Source organism: Narcine bancroftii, chromosome 5 (genome assembly GCF_036971445.1).
Source record: "Narcine bancroftii isolate sNarBan1 chromosome 5, sNarBan1.hap1, whole genome shotgun sequence".
Classification (NCBI taxonomy): domain Eukaryota; kingdom Metazoa; phylum Chordata; class Chondrichthyes; order Torpediniformes; family Narcinidae; genus Narcine; species Narcine bancroftii.
This window is the reverse complement of record NC_091473.1, coordinates 151,767,348-151,783,912: the sequence shown is the minus strand read 5'-3', so window position 1 is coordinate 151,783,912 and position 16,565 is coordinate 151,767,348. Positions and strand designations below refer to the sequence as shown.

The 16,565-nt window shown below is 48.6% G+C and overlaps 1 protein-coding gene across 1 annotated transcript; it reads left to right on the top strand.

Moving 5' to 3' along the window:
- The first annotated feature begins 2,587 nt into the window (after window positions 1-2,587).
- c5h1orf52 (chromosome 5 C1orf52 homolog) lies at window positions 2,588-8,617 on the top strand. Its single transcript, XM_069939398.1, has 3 exons — window positions 2,588-2,904; window positions 5,544-5,736; window positions 8,361-8,617. The coding sequence occupies exons 1-3, from the start codon at window positions 2,647-2,649 to the stop codon at window positions 8,519-8,521; spliced, it is 612 nt and encodes a 203-aa protein (XP_069795499.1). The 5' UTR covers window positions 2,588-2,646; the 3' UTR covers window positions 8,522-8,617.
- Window positions 8,618-16,565: the final 7,948 nt, after the last annotated feature.

The following is a 16,565-nucleotide window of genomic DNA, read 5'->3' as shown; positions in this document are numbered from 1 at the left end:
ACAGAGCATCGATGGCCTAGGGATTACTTAAAGTGGGATGTGAGTGGAAAGAAAAAGGTTGAGAACCACTGGTCGAACTGTTGAGTGCCCTGATCTTTGAGGAAAGGCCATCATCTCCTTCAGATATTGAAGTTGCCCTTGTATCAGGACCCTTGTTCTACAATCCCTGCAACTCAGACTGCCCTGGTTGTGATCGTTCTAACACTAACCGTTTTCCCACATGGTTCTGAATTTTCCCCCTTAAACAACTCGGCTTTTCTCCTTTCCATAGACATTGCAGAAATAGGCCCCTTCGGCCCTTCTAGTCTGTACCAAACCATTATTCTGCCTAGTCCCACTGACCTGCACCCAGTTTATAGCCCTCTATACTTCTACCTGTCCACCTCCTGGTCGGTTGCATCAGTGTGGGTAGGGTTGCTGCAGAGAAATAGATTGGAGGACAATCCACAGAGTGGCAGAGAAGATCACTGGGGTCTCCCTCCTCCCCATTGATGTGATCTACCAGGATCATCGACCGAAGAGTGTGCACAAAATTTTTGAGGACCCCTTCCACCCTGCACACGGCATCTTTCAGCTGCTCTCGTCAGGGAAGAGATACAGGAGGATCAGAGCCAGCCCCACCAGGCTGAGGAACAGCTTCTTCCCACGGGCAGTGAGAATGCTGAATGACCAAAGGAACTGTTCACACTGACCCTCCGAGACTCATATTCATGAAACAATATTGATTGATTTATTTGTATAGGTAAAATACTTGTCGTGTTTAACTGTAAGTATGCTATATCTGGTTGTGTGTCTGCGTGTTTTATGTCAAGGATCGGAGAATGCTATTTCGTTGGGTTGGACTTATACAATTAGATGACAATAAACTTACAACCCTATCCACGTGACGTCACTTTCAGGGAATTATGTATCTGTATTCCCCGATCCCTCTGTTCTACTGCACTCCTTAGTGCCCAACCATTTACCGTGTACATCAGTGGTTCTCAACCATTTTCTTTTTACTTACATACCAATTTGAGTAATCCTATGCCATTGGTGCTCAGTGATTAAATAAAGTTTGAAAACCACTGTTTTAATCGTCCTTCATTGACTCGTTATATGCATGGTTTCATAACTCTAAAAGAAATGGGCCAATGACCATTTTTCTCAAGCAAAATATTTCAGTAACAATTGGGTCTAGAGCTGTGATTCTCAACCTTCCCTTTCCACTCACATCCCACCTTAAGCAATCCCTTACTAATCACAGAGCACGATGGCAGAGGGATCACTTACAGTGGGATGTGAGGGGGAAGGTTGAGAACCACTGTTATGGAGGTAATCTTGGAGTAGTCTACAATTGAACACAGTTCACCTCTCTCTGGTTAATAGTTTGAGTTGTGGCTCAGCTGCCCTTTCAATGGGAGATACAGCACTTGTCCATTCACCTCTGCCATTCCTATCATTATAAGGTTCTAAACCATCTTTCCAGGTGAAAAACAACTCATTTCCACTTTGTGCATTTGGTGTTTCCAAAGCATGCTTCTCCTGCTTGGATACAGATTGGTAGATTTCCCCTTTCACCCTTAACCCATGACCTCTGGTTTGTATCTCACCCACCCTCAGTGGAAAAAGCCTGTCTACATTTACTCTGTCTGTTCCCCTCATCATTTTAAATACCTCGACCAAATCTCCCCTCATTCTTCTACGCTCCAGGGAATAAAGTCCTAATCTGTTGAACCTTTCCCTGTAACTCAGTCCTGAAGTCTGGGCAACATCCTAGTAAATCTTCTCTGCACTCTTTCTATCTTATTGATATTTTTCCTGTAGTTAAGTGACCAAACCTGCACACAATCCTCCAAATGTTGCCTCATTAATGTCTTATACAACTTTACCAGAACATCCCAACTCCTGGACTCAATACTGTGATTTATGAAGGCCAAGATGCCAAAAGCTCTCTTTACAACCCTCTCCACCTGTGACACCACTTTCAGGATATTATGTATCTGTATTCCCAGATCCCTCTGTTCTCCTGCACTCCTCAGTGCCCAACCATTTACCGTGTACGTCCTTTCTTGGTTTGTCCTTCCAAAATGCAACACCTCACACTTGTCTGCATTAAATTCCATCTCCTATTTTTCAGCCCATTTTTCCAGCTGGTCCAGATCCCTCCGCAGCTTTGAAAACCTTCTTCACCGTCCATAAAGTCTCCAATATTAATGTCATCTGCAAACTTGCTGATCCAATTTCCCACACTATCATCCAGATCATTTGGACGATCACGCCAAAACCTCCTGAACTGAGTGACAGTCTATCAGCACGAAGTTGGCCCTTCGGCCCACTGAGTTCGTCTGCCCACTCATCACGTTTTATTTCTCACCCATTTCCAATAGGGGCCGCTGTGGTGGGAGGTCTGGGCTGCAGTGACACCAACCAGCCTGTAGGGGGGGGGGGGCGGTAGCAGGAGGTCTATTCGGAGTACCAGCCGATGGCCGGTAGGAGGCGCTACCGAGAGTCGTGCCCGCCTGCCAGTGGAGGGATGGCACCTGGAGTGGTGGCCGCCGGCCTGTCGGGGGCGCCGTGGCAGGAGGCCCGCATGGAGTGGGGCCCGCCTGTCGGCAGGAGGCGCTGCCGCTGGAGGACCACCCGTTCCCTCCCGGCGGCGGCGCCATGGCGGATGGCCCGACGGATCCGCTGTCCTACTTCGCCGCCTACGGGAGCTCGGATTCAGACTCGGACTCGGAGCCGGACGCGGAGCCCCCGAAGGCGGCGGATCAGCGCGGGGCCCAGCCCCAGGCCGCGGAGCGACAAGGAGCTCTCCCGGCGCCGGACGAGCTGTTCGGCCGCGTGGCCCGGCCCGGCTTCCTGTCCGACCCGAGGGACGGCCGCATCGACTGGGCCCGGCGGCTGGTGCGGCCCCCGGCCGAGGTGAAGGACAGGGGGCGGGGCCAGGGAGATCCAAGGGAGGGGGCGGGGCCAGGGGAGATCCAAGGGAGGGGGCGGGGCCAGGGGAGATTCCCAGGGGGCGGGGCTAGAAGCATCCAAGGGAGGGGCGGGGCCAGGGAGATCCAAGGGAGAGGCGGAGCCAGAGAAGATCCGAGGGGCGGGGCCAGGGGGAGATCCCACTGAAGGGGCAGGAGTAGATCCGAGGGCGGGGCCAGGGGAGATCCCAGGGGGCGGGGCCCTGGGGAGATCCAAGGGATGGGGCGGAGCCAGGGAAGATCCAAGGGAGGGGCGCGGCCAGGGGATATTCCCAGGGGGCGGAGCTAGGGAGATCCAAGGGAGGGGCGGGGCCAGGGAGATCCAAGGGAGGGGCGGGGCCAGAGAAGATCCGAGGGGCGGGGCCAGGGGGAGATCCCAGTGAAGGGGCAGGAGTAGATCCGAGGGCGGGGCCAGGGGAGATCCCAGGGGGCGGGGCCAGGGGAGATCCAAGGGATGGGGCGGAGCCAGGGAAGATCCAAGGGAGGGGCGCGGCCAGGGGATATTCCCAGGGGGCGGAGCTAGGGAGATCCAAGGGAGGGGCGGGGCCAGGGGAGATCCCAGTGGAGGGCAGGGGAGATGAGGGGGCGGGGCCAGTGAAGATCCTAGGGAGGGGGCGGGGCCAGAGGGAAGGGAGGGGCAGGGACTATTGAGCTCCTGTGGAGGGGGCGGGGCCAGAGGGAAGGAGGTGGGGTCAGGAGCAGGGGTGTGGACAGGATTGAGAGCAGGGGGTTGAAGGTGGGGCCAGAATTGAGGGCAGGGCCAGGAGTGGGGGTTGGGCAGGGATTGAGGCCGGGGCCAGGTGCAGAAGCAGCAGAGGTTGAGGGTAGCATCAGAATTGATGGGGGGGGGGCAGGAGTAGTGGGGGGGGGCCAGGAGCTGGGGGTGGGGTGAGGCGGGGCCCTGTTTGAGGGCATCATGCTCCTGGTAGGTCAATGTCTCTCGATTCCACATTATTTAATGCAGGCGTCTCTGGATCATTTGAACAGCCTTGGATCCAAGTTGCCATGTTACTACCCGAGTAGGCACGTTTAGTCGGCCGATTACACTTATTGGTAATGCAAAAGAAACTCTTCAAAGTACACCTGTAAATAAATAAAGAACTCTCAACAAACTGAATTTAAAAAATCATTAAAGTGCCCAAGACCTTAAATGAGTCCCTGATTGAATCTGTTGTTGAGGAGTCTGATGGTGGAGGGGGAGCAGCTGTTCCTGAACCGGATGGTGCGGGTCTCTTTCCTGATTTTAAATTAAAATTGTAATTTTATAAATATATTTAATTTTTTTAAAATTCAAATTTAATTTAAAAAACAATTTAATCATACATCACGGTAACAGGCCATTTTGGCCCACAAGTCTGTGCCATCCAACTTACACCTAATTAACCTACACCCCTGGTATGTTTTTGAATGGTGGGAGGAAACTGGAGCCTGCCCCCCCCCCCCCCCCCCCCCCCGGGGTAAACCCATGCAGACACGAGGAGAACGTACAAACTCCTTATAGACAATGTGGGTTTCGAACCCCGGTCCTGGTCACTGGTGCAGTAATAGTGTTGCGCTAACCGCTATGCCAAACGTGCCACCCACTGGCGGTAGCAGCGAGAACAGAGCATGTTCTGGGCGGTGTGGGATGACCGCTGCTGCTCTCTGACGGAACCGTTCCCCGTAGATGTTCTTGAAAGTGGAGAGGGTTTTGCCTGTGATGTCCTGGGTTGTGTCCACTACTTTTTAGAGGGCTTTTCACTCAGACCTTGATGCAGCCGGTCAGCACAGTACAGTTTTTTGTATTGCACTACCATTAAGTGATAACTCTGCCTCTCTCGTGGAAAAAGAATCTCAGATTTGCATGTACAGTGTCATGGAAACAGGGCAGGGTTGGAAAGGAGGCCTTAGGCTGAAGCCACATGATGGGTGCTTGGAAAATATAGTTATTGGAAAGACTTGCCCAATATTTTTCATTCATCCATGTTGCTGTGTCTGGGAGTTTGCTGGCTTGCAAGTTTCAATCATGGGAATAGCACTTCAGAAAACCTGTCTTGAGATTTGGAGTCATTTTTACAGGCAGGTCATTAATAAAACACCCATGGTGGGAGAGTCTAGGACAAGAGTGTTCGACTTTTTTTTTTCCCCACAACTTTATTTATTCGTTCAACAAGGTTATTACATACAGTGGAAAAAAGATACATATTGTGAAAAATATTTTTTTTTATATAAAAAGGAAAAAAGAAAAGAAAGAGTGCTCTACTTCAGGATTGAAGGCCGAGAACTTTTTTGGACCAGAGGAGGGTGAATCTGTGGAATTTGTTGCCACAGGCCATTGTGGAGTGCGGGTCATTGGGTATATTTAAGGCAGAAATTCATAGGTTTTTGATTAGCGAGGGGATCAAAGGTTATGGGGAGAAGTCCTGGCAGTGGGGCTGAGTGGGAAAATGGGTCAGCTCATGATTAAATAGTGGGGCAGACTTGATGGGCTGAATAGCCTATTTCCGCTCCTATGTTGTATGGTATGTGTGGAAATTCAAAGGGAAGCAGTCCTTAATCCCACGAGTGCTCAGGGCTGCATTAATCTGAGTTTCTGCACATTGACAGCCACCAAAAGAGTTCAAGGCCTGGAAGACAACTGCAGTCCCTCCACCAGAAACCTACACAGCGGAGGAGAGAAAGGCCCCATCGGGGGTGGACATGGCAGTGAAGTGGTCCAGCATGTACCAGGACAACGGTGATGATGCCCCCCAACACACATCAGCCTTGTCCCCTGAAACAGTGGAGGTCTTTGAGTCGGGTGCGTTTCCCTTCCATGTACTAGCCCCAGTTCCCCAATTAGGGCACAATGGGCTGCAGGGAATAGCATAATGACATGTTTCAGCAGAAATTCAAAAATCCGGACTACTCAGATTTTACAGATTCTAGGGCTGTTCTTTTAAAATTCGCATTTAAGACAGAAAAAAGCTGTGCCACTGAAGGATGGGACACTCACAGCTTCTCCTGCATCTGCTGTACATTTCAGTAAAATCCCCGGTATCCGGCACCTACGGGGATCGCGAATTGATTGAGGTTCACTCTTACTAATAAACCTGCATTAAGGAAGGACCTTTGAAAGACAATGCAAAATGTAAAGTAATTTGAATAAAAGTCAGGATTGTAGTCTTTAATTATGTAAAGTTCACTTTAATCAAGTAATCCCCATAACTTACAAGATTTAAATTTGTACCGCGTTGCACTAGTTGCTACACTAACCGGGCCACCATCATAATTAACTACCCAACCCCCACTTTACAAATAAAGCCTTACTAATATACTTAATACTAATAAAGACTAGGCAGGGGTAGGGAAATACTTTGGGAAAGTCACCCCAGCAGAGAGAGGCATTGGCCGGCTCTTCTGGGTGACACCATTTTATTCAAACATGAACAGCTGCTGCGGGCAAGGCCCGACCGGGGCCCTCCACTGGCTGAATGTTTGCTCCCATCTTCACCAAGGGGTTGTGCGTTGCTTCAGAGAACCTTTTATAATTTTGAACTTTTATTTAAAACTTTATTCTCATTTATTTTTAAAAATATTTATTTATTTCCTTCAGTTTTTTTTTTGCCAGTTATCTCCTGAGTTTTTGGTTGATTGAGAGCCGGATACCAGGGATCTTACTGTACCTCGTTTACAACTTTGTAATTTAGTTGTGGTAAGATTATTCTGACGTCTCAAAGACTGGAGCCAAGGTTCTGTTCTACAAATGTAATAACCGTTTCCATGGACTTTTTCTCTTATATTATAAATTGTCGACTTTCCAATGTCGTTTAAATTAGAACAGTATTGCTCACATCTCATTTTAGTTTCTTAATTACTTCAAGTTTGTCACTCATTTTCAACGAGTTCCTTTTTCCATTCACATCGCAGTTTATCTACCTCAGGGACCATTATCATGGGTTTGCTTCATATGGTTGCCGCTATGCATGTGTGGCACTTGCACACGCTCACATGCACACAGAAGCCCGCTAAATTTAAAAAGCTTGAGAGTTTTCAAAATGTCCATATTCTTGGGTGGTCCGGATTTCTGACTTTGACTATACCTTGTGGTCCTAACATTGTCTTTATTGGAACACAAAGCATTTGGAAATCTGTATGCACTCGGTCTTATTTTGGGATAATTAGTCAATGCACAAAACTCAGCAGGTCATGTAGCATCTGCGGAAGGTAAAGAGCAGTCGATGTTCTGTGGCTGGACCCTTCGTCAGGAATCCGGAAAGTCTGGTCGATGACTGAATAAGGGAGGGGAAAGGGGAGGAGCAGGATTCAGGTGAGGTGATGGGGAGAGGGCAGAGGGTTTCTGAATATTAGTCACATTGAATAATGTTTATTGATCATAAGGCCTGAAGGGGGATGTTGTAGGATTATTAATTCCTTTCTCAGCTCCTCAGAGAGTGCCGGAGTGCTTGCGTGCAGTAAGGACTTGGGAAACCAAGTTGTTGAGCTGAGCTCGTCCCATTTGCCTTTTTTTGGCCCATATCCCCATCAACCTTTCCTCTCCACATAACCATCTAAATTTCATTGAAACGCTACGATTATCTCTGCCTCTGTCAGCCCGTTCCACCATTCACCACAATCAGATCAAAGCAATGGCCAAGTAAATGAATCAGCATGTCTTCCTCCGAAGGCTGAGGGAATTCGGGTTGTCCCCTGTGTCTCCCTTGGCAGCTGCCCCACTGAAACCATCCTGTGTGGGACTGGACCTGCTCCATCCAAGACCACAAAGAACTGCAGAGAGTTGTGAAAGTGGCTCAGGCCCTGACATACTCCCCTCCCCTTCCATCACATACACCCCATCCTCTCCATCCACTGTCACACACACCCCCTCCCCTCCATCAACTCCCTCACACACTCCCCTTTCATCACATATACCCCCTCCTCTCCATCCACTGTGTCACACACACCCCCTCCCCTCCACCAACTCCATTAAACACACCCCACCCTCTCCAGTGACTCCATCATACACACCCTCCACTCCATCCACTCGGTCACAACCCCCTCTCCTCCATCAAATCCATCACACACCTCCCTCCCCTCCATCGACTCCATCACACACTCTCCTTCCCTCCATCAACTCCGTGTACAACTCCCACCAGCTGTGAAAAGGAGCCAGTACATTAAAAGACTCATCCCACCCTGGCCATACTCCCTTTCCATCAGGAAGAAGATTCACAAGTGTGAGATCACACGGCCCCCAGTTTCCTTCCTACCATTATCAAAGTCCTGAGTGAACCCTGAAGTAGTAAAATGATGTTGTCCTTGCTCTGCACTGACCTGTGCCTTGCACCATGTATAGATGGCCACCCTCTGTCACTTCATCGTGGTGCCTGTGAACTCGGTCACACAAAGCTCCTGAGTGTTGAGCATTTTATTTCTGCTTTTCAGACGACGAGAACACAGAGGAATCTTCAGCAAAAAAACGTAAGATGGAGACCTTCCAGCAGAAGGAGAAGAGAAAGAGGAATGAGGGGCAAGCCAACAGGGAGAAAAGTTTTGTTGAAGAGGAAAAGCGAATCCTCAGGCAGGAGTTTTGCTTCAAAGAATGAAATATGCGTTTGGATGGTGTCTCTGCCCGAAACTCAAGCTTCCTGCCGTCCTCTATCAACCACAGACGCAGGTCATGCCATGGTGGGCAATGTGCATCTAGCGTAAGGTGGGCAATGTGCATCCAGCATGGAACAGAAGCATCCAGTAAAGTTATACTGATTCGTTCAGATGGGCAGAAGAGAGACCCTCTTCTTCCACCATGCCCCAGGAGAGCAAATATTTCTCTGCAGACTTCATGTCGTTATTTATAGAAATACTATACGGCGTTGTCCAGGCATGGCGCAGTCAAGGAGCACCACTGCAATCTGTTTTGCCTTTCAAACTGGCACCTTACGATCCTGGCGTTTTACAGCTGTCTTCACGTGTTTCTCTGATAAAAACTTTATTATGGTACTAAACTTTGAACATGTAACCTGAGTCGGATTGTTCTGTCATCTGTTCCAACATCCTTTGATTCTGTATCGTCACATGAATGTAAATGGTGTGATTCAGCACTGCTCAAAGAGCAAAATGTAGAGTCAAGGCAGATGAGAACTGGTTTCTGCCATGTCAGTGTCACTAAAAACGTGGCACGGAATCAGTAAAATCTCTACACAGGAGTGGCTGGAGTGTGGAGCCATCTGAGAGGGGTTGGAGCAACGATATTTTCATTTAAAATTGAGAAAGGAATGGGAGGTTTTACTGGGGTTGAAGATGTGCGGAGGCTTCTCTTGAGTGAACACTGTAGGTAGATGAGAACTGAATGAATATAGAATGTTACCGCATAGTACAGGCCCTTTGGCTCACCACGTAAACCAATTCCACCAATATAACCCCCTTCATATTCTTGCATCCATGTGCCCATCTAAGATAGTTTTGAATGTCCCTATTGTACCAGCCTCCACCCCCGGAATTGCATTCCTGGCACCCACCACTCACTGTGTATATAAAAAAAACCTCCCCTCAACTTTCCTCCACTCACCTTAAATAGATATGCTGTGGTATTAGCCATTGCCACCCTGGGGAAAAGTGCTGGATGTCCAGCCTATCTCTGGCCCTCATAAGGATGGCACAGTTAGCGCAATGCCGTTACAGCGCCAGCTGCCCGTGTTAGAATCTGGTGCCGTCTGTAAGGAGTTTGTACTTTCTCCTCATGTCTGCAGGGGGGTTTTACCTAGAGGCTCTAGTTTCCTCCCACATCCCAGAGATGGGTTAATTGTAAATTGTATGTGGGGGGTAGAATCTGGAAGAAATAGATGGGAGAATTAAAAAAAAGATTAATGTATTAATGATAACAAGTTTATTGTCATACACATTGTACAATGTACATTCATGCTGAAATTCTTACTTGATGCGACCAAACGGGTACTTATAAAGAAAAATTCTTATGTGGGCAGCACGATGGGTGTAAGATGGACTCTTATCTAGCTCTGTCTCTTCGATCACTGGCGCAACGCTGTTACAGCGCCAGTGATCGGGACCGGGGTCCAAATTCTGCTGTCTGTGAGCAGTTTGAACGTTCTCCCCATGTCTGAATGGGTTTTTCCCCAGGGCCTCCAGTTTTATCCCACTATTCAAAACGTATTGAGTAGGTTAATTGGGTGTAATTGTGTGGACCAGAAGGCCTGTTACCATGCTACATATCTACATTTAAAAAAAGTGATTCTGGTAAACTAATTAAAGGAGACAGCAAATACGTAAGATGGATAATGAATCCTCGTGCAAATAAGTGAGGTGCATACAGTCCATGATTAATGTTCCAAGGGAAGGTCTGGGTTAGCATATGAGGAAGATTTGACAGCTCTTGTACTGTACTCCTTGGCGTTCAGATGACTGAGGGGGGACCTCAGAAACATTTTGAATGTTGAAAGGCCTGGACAGAGTAGTGGCAAAGTTGTTTCCCATGGTGGGGGAGTCTAAGATTGAAGGGCGCCCATTCAAAACAGAGATATGGAGAAATTTCTTCAGCCACAGGGCGGTGAACTTCTGGAATTTGTTACCACAGGCGGCTGTGGAGGCCGGGTCATTGGGTGTATTTAGGGAATCAAAGGTTATGGAATCAAGGCAGAGGAATGGGGCTGAGTGGGAGAATGTATCAGCTCATGATAGGACAAATGGCCTACTTCTGCTCCTGTATCCTAAGGTTTTATTTTATGGTCTGAGAGTTGTGAAGAAACTGTTTTTGAACCTCGAGGTGCTGGTCTTCAAACATCTGTACCTTCTGTGTGAAGGGAGCAGTGAGAAGAGGTTGTGACCAGGGTGATGGAATACATGATGTTGACTGCCATCTTGAGGCACCCACGTAGAAGTCTGCAATGGGTGGGAGGTTGGAGCCCTCTGATTGAGCTGACTGTTTGCCACCTTCTGCGGCCATGTGCGTTTGTGGACAGTCAGATTCCCAAACCAGGTTGTGATACACCCAGTCGGTATATTTTCCACAATGTACCTATTGAAGTTTGATAATCTCACAACATTGCCAAATCTCAAATTTCTTGCAAAGTTAAGGTGTTGAGATGCCTTCTTCATGGTTGCCTCAATGTGCTGGCTCCAGGAAAGGCCTTCTGAGATATAGTGTACCCACCCAGGAACTTGAAGGTTCTGACTCTTATCTAGCTCTGTCTCTTCGATGGGGACAGGTGTGTGGCCCCTCAGCCTTCCCTTTCTAAAATCAACAATCACTTCCTTGGTCTTAGAACATGGAACACTACAGCACAGTACAGACCCTTCGGCCCTTGATGTTGTGCTAACCGATATATACCTTAAAAAATAGTACTAAACCCTCCCTACCCTGTAACCTATTTTTCTCCATGCATGTGCCTGTTTAAGAGTCTCTTAAATTCCCCCAATGCTTCATCCTCCACCACCATCCATGGCAAGGCACTCCAGGCCCCCACAACTCACTGTGTAAAAACAAACTTAACCCCTGACGTCTTCCCTAAACTTTCCTCCCTTCACTTTGTACACATGTCCTCTGGTGTTTGCTGATCTTGCCCTGGGAAAGAAGTGCTGGCCGTCCACCCTCTCAATGCCTCATAATCTTGTAGACTTCTATCAAGTCTCTCTCATCTTACACTCTAAAGTGAAAAGTCCCAGCTCTGCCAACCTTGCCTCATTAAATTTATTTCCCAATCCAGGTAATATCCTGGTAAATCTCCTCTACTCCCTCTCCATAGCTTCCACATCCTTCCTGTAATGAGGTGACCAGAACTGAACATGACACTCTCAGTGTGGTCTCAGCAGTGATTTGTAGAGTTGTAACATGACCTCTCAACTTCTGAACTCAACCCCCCCCCCTATTAATGAATCCCAGCATCCCATAGACCTTCTAAACTGTCCTATCAACCTGTGCGGTGACCTTGAATGGATTTGAACCTCAAGGTCCCTCTGTTCATCCACACTCTTAAGTGACCGACCATTAACCCTATACTCAGCCAATGCATCACCTCACACTTACCCAGATTAAACTCCATCTGCCACTTTTCTGCCCAACTCTTCATCCTGTCCATATCCTTTTGTAATTTGGTCTCGGTGACAAGGCTACTATATTGTGGCACCACTCAAACCAGGTTCTCATCAATTCTCAGCCAACGGTGGTGGTGTCAGTGAATTTGTAGATTGTGTTGGAGCTGAACTTGGCTACACAGTCATGGGTGTGCAGGGAGTGGAGCAGGGGACTAAGCACACAGCTGTGGGGTACCCGTGTTGATGGTCAGCAGAGAGGCGGTGATGTTGCCGATCCTCACTGGCATCTGCTGATGAGGAAGTCGGGTATCTAGTTAGGGATGGATGGAGCCCCAAATCTTTTTGCTCACGAGTTTTTCTGGTGTGATTAAGTTGAATGCTGAACTGTAGTCAATGCATAACAGTCTGATGTAGGTGTTAGGTGTTCCTGTAGTCCAGGAGATCTAACGCACAGTGGAGGGCCAGTGAGTTGGTGTCTTACGTTGATAGTGTGAATAAGTATCATCAAAATTCTTACCGTGCCCTCTTCTCATCAGGAAGGAGGTTTAGGAACACAAAGACAAACACCCAACAGGACAAAACCAGCTTCCTCCCCTCCACCATCAGGTTTCTGAATGGTCAATGAACACAGACCCTACTCCACTTTTTCTTTTTCTTTGCACTAGTTATTTTTTTAAAATCTAGGGTTTATAAAATTGTAATTTTTGCATAAATTTTTGTTCCGAATGATAGTGCAAAACAACAAACCTCAGATTCAGATCTGAAATCTGATTTATTGTCAGACAACAAAAATGCCATCACATACAGCCCTGAGATTCTTTTTCCTGTGGGCCAGGCAGGATTTAACCACTTAACGGTAGTGCAACAAAAAATGTGCACAACATACACATGTAAACAACCACTCAGCCCCACTGCTCGGCCTTCTCCCCATAACCTTTAATGTCCTGGCTAATCAAGAACCTATCAATCTCTGCCTTAAATACTCCCAATGACCCGGCCTCCACAACTGCCTGTGACAGCAAATTCCACAGATTCCCCACCCTCCTCTGGCTGAAGAAATTGCTCCGTATCTGTTCTATGTGGATGCCCTTCAATCCTGAAGTTGTGCCCTCTTGTCCTCGACTCTCCCACCATGGTATATTGGGTACAATGACTGCAAATTGTTGAAACAAAAATAATACCCCCGCATTTCCCTGAATCTGTGAGCACGTGTCTGCACGAATCAAGTTTCTGATGGAGACCTCAGTGTCACACAGGAACAAAGGTCTGCCCAGTTGTTTATTAATTGCCTGACAGACTACGTATCTGAATGTCCCTGCTCCAGTCACAGAACAGTTGGTAACCCAGCCGGGGCAGTGGATAGTGCCGCTGACTTACATCGCCCGGGACACTGGGTTAGACATAGACCTCTGGCGCTGTCTGTGTGGAGTTTGCATGTTCTTGTGTGTGACTGAGTTTCCCCCGGGAGCTCCAATTTCCTCCCATGTTCCACAAACAGGCAGGAAGGTGGGTTAATTGCCCCCCCCCACCCCACAGTGTATGAATGAGCAGGAGAATCTGGGCGGAGTTCCTGCTGACCAGCTGCATCGCGGTCTGGTATCGGGATATCAATACCCCTGAGCGTAAAGCCCTCCAAAAGGTAGTGGACCCAGCCCAGGACATGACAGGCAAAAGCCCACTATTGAGAACATCTACAGAGAACGCTGGCGTCAGAGAGCACGCAAACACACACATACCCATGCACACATACATGCATGTGCGCGCACACACACACACAAAGAAGCACATACACTATTGCGCATGCACAAACATGCACATTGGTACATGGGCGCACGCACACTCGCGGGTGCACACCCATACACACACACACACATCCGCCTGCACATAGGCTCATGCATACACAGTCACACACACACACACGCACACACACACACACACACACTGTACAGGGTGCTGTGGTGGTGGACAGAGATCCACTAGATGGCAGCAAAACATCAAAGGATGGAGCATTTGGTGATAAGCCCAAAGCTGTTCACTAATGATAAGCTCTCAGCTCCAAGGCAAGTCAGAGGGTTCATGTCTATGGGCAGGACAATAGGAGCTGGAGTAGGTCCTTGAGGCTGGGACGAATAAACACGTGAACCAGGTTCTGAACCACTAGGATAATATTCTTGAGAATGATTCAGAAGTTGAAGAACCCAGCTTTCCAGGAAGGTGTGGTGACAAGGCAGAGCATCAACATCATGAACAGACTGTGGTGATGCGACCACCAGCCGACTGCAGGGGGCGATCTCTGTACCTGCAGGAAGACCACCTAAGGGCTGACTCCCCCTGGCCATCTGTCAATCAGCCGACCCGAATGTAGACCTGAGCCGGCCCCTCCTGAGCCAGTCACACAGGAGCCACCAAAGCATGAACTGGTGTTCAGACGTTTACTGGAATAAAGCCTGTTGTACAGTCTTTCGAGTTTTGTCCTCACTTGCTTCTACCTCACTGCACCACATAGACATTCCCCATTTTCTTCTGACACAGAAGTAGGCCATTTGGCTCATCACAAAGCAATCCCACGTTCCCACTCATTCCTTTATAACCTACTCTTCCCACTGTCCCTCATGCAAGAGGTCAAGTTGAGAGGTCAAGAGGCCATGTTACACTCTACAAATCTCTGGTGAGTCCACACTTGGAGTATTTTGTTCAGTTCTGGTCACCTCATTACAGAAAGGATGTGGAAGCTGTGGAGAGGGGACAGAGGAGATTTACCAGGATGTTGCCTGGATTGCGAAACAAGTCTTCGGAGGCAAAGTCAGCAGAACTGGGACTTTTCTCTTTGGAGCGAAGAAGGATGAGAGGAGACTTGATAGAGGGCTACAAGATTCTGTGAAGCATGGATAAGGTGGACAGCCAGTGCCCATTGCCCAGGGCAGGAATAGCAAACACCAGAGGGCATGTGTACAAAGTGAAGGGAGGGAAGTTTAGGGGAGACATCAGGGGGAAGTTTTTACTTAGAGAGCCATGGGTGCCTGGAATGGTGTGGAAACTGAAACATTAGGGGAATTTAAGAGACTCTTAGACAGGCACATAGATGGAAGAAAAATAGAAGGTTACGGGATAGGGAGGGTTTAGTATTTTTTTAAGGAAAATATTGATCAGCACAGTATCGGGGCCAAAGGGCCTCTACTGATCTGTATTATTCCATGTTTTATGTTCTATGTAACCAGAGCACACTGGGGCATCTCATGAGGTCACAGGGAGAACATGCAAACTCCACATAGACAGCATCGGAGGCCAGGAATTTACCTGGGTCACTGGAGTTGCAATCCTCCACCAGCCCTGCCCCCTCCAGTTGGATTATTCCATTCAGTGCCACTGCGCCACCAGTTGCCTGTACCCGGCACAGGAGTTCCTGCCATAAGTGACTCCTGAAGGCAGTGATAAAAACACACCTCGTGAACCTGTTGAAGCAGGACTTGCAGCGAAATCTTCCATGCCTTGTCTGTCACTAGCTGCTCAAGATAGGGAGGTGCTCCCATGGGGGCTGGTGGACAGGGCGTTCCAGGGTTTCGACCCAGTGAAGGGGAATGATGGTTGTTGTCAGGGTAGTGTGGCACGGTTAGTGCAATGCCATCGCAGCACCAGCAACCCAGGTTCGAATCCCACGCTGTCTGTAAGGAGTTTGCATGTTCTCCCCATGTCTGTGTGGGTTTTCCCAGGGGCTCCAGTTTCCTCCCTTCAAAACGTACCGGGGGTTGTAGGTTAATTTGGGCATTAGGGCTGGAAGGGCCTGTTACCGTGCTATGTGTCCAAATTTTAAATTAAATTAATGGGGAACCTGCTGCCCTTGTCCTTGATGGGAGGGGCTGTCAGGGTAACCATGGGGGTGGTATTTAGGGACAGGGAGGCAGCTTTGTCTTGAGTTGTCTTGGATGTTGTCCAGGCAGGCAGAGGGCATTACAGGAGGATGAGGGAGCTTTGTCACACAGAAGATTTACCAGGATGTTGCCTGGATTGGAAAACGTGGCTCAGTTGCTGAGGGACCCACACAGGCTGTGGGCAACTTGCGGTCATGGGGGGTGGTGGGGGGACCCACACAGGCCACTGGACGCTGGTTCACGGGAGCCAAGTATCGGAGACTGGATTCAAGAGGGTGTTGTGGGCAAGAAGGGATCCCGGTTAGTCTTGGGTGCTGGAGGCTTCCTGAGGTTTGGATCTGGAGCTTGGGTCGCCGATGGATCGAACAGGAGTCTGTGCGGCTGGTGGCACCACAGGATGCCAGCGGTGCTCTATGGTTAGTAAGGGATTCCCTAAGGTGGTAGGTGGGTGGGTAACCACTGATTTAAGGTGAAGTTTAGGATAGACATCAGGGGGACATGTTTTATTTTACACAGAGAGTGGTGGGGGCCTGGAATGCATTGCCAGGGATGGTGGCAATAGGGACATTTAGGAGACTCTTTTAGATGCAAGAATATTAGAGGGTTATGGGTGTGAGGGAGGGAAGGGTTAGTTTGTTGAGTGGGTTTATTAAGGGTCGGCACAACATTGTGGGCCAAAGGGCCAGGACTGTGCTGGAATGCTCTGTTCTAATTCCAGCTGTAATGGAGGATA

Coding starts and splice junctions, on each gene's coding strand:
- c5h1orf52 (XM_069939398.1), top strand. CDS start 2,647: ATGGCGGATGGCCCGACGGATCCGCTGTCCTACTTCGCCGCCTACGGG. Junction 2,905..5,543: donor TGGTGCGGCCCCCGGCCGAG/GTGAAGGACAGG, acceptor GCACATTGACAG/CCACCAAAAGAGTTCAAGGC. Junction 5,737..8,360: donor AGTGGAGGTCTTTGAGTCGG/GTGCGTTTCCCT, acceptor TCTGCTTTTCAG/ACGACGAGAACACAGAGGAA.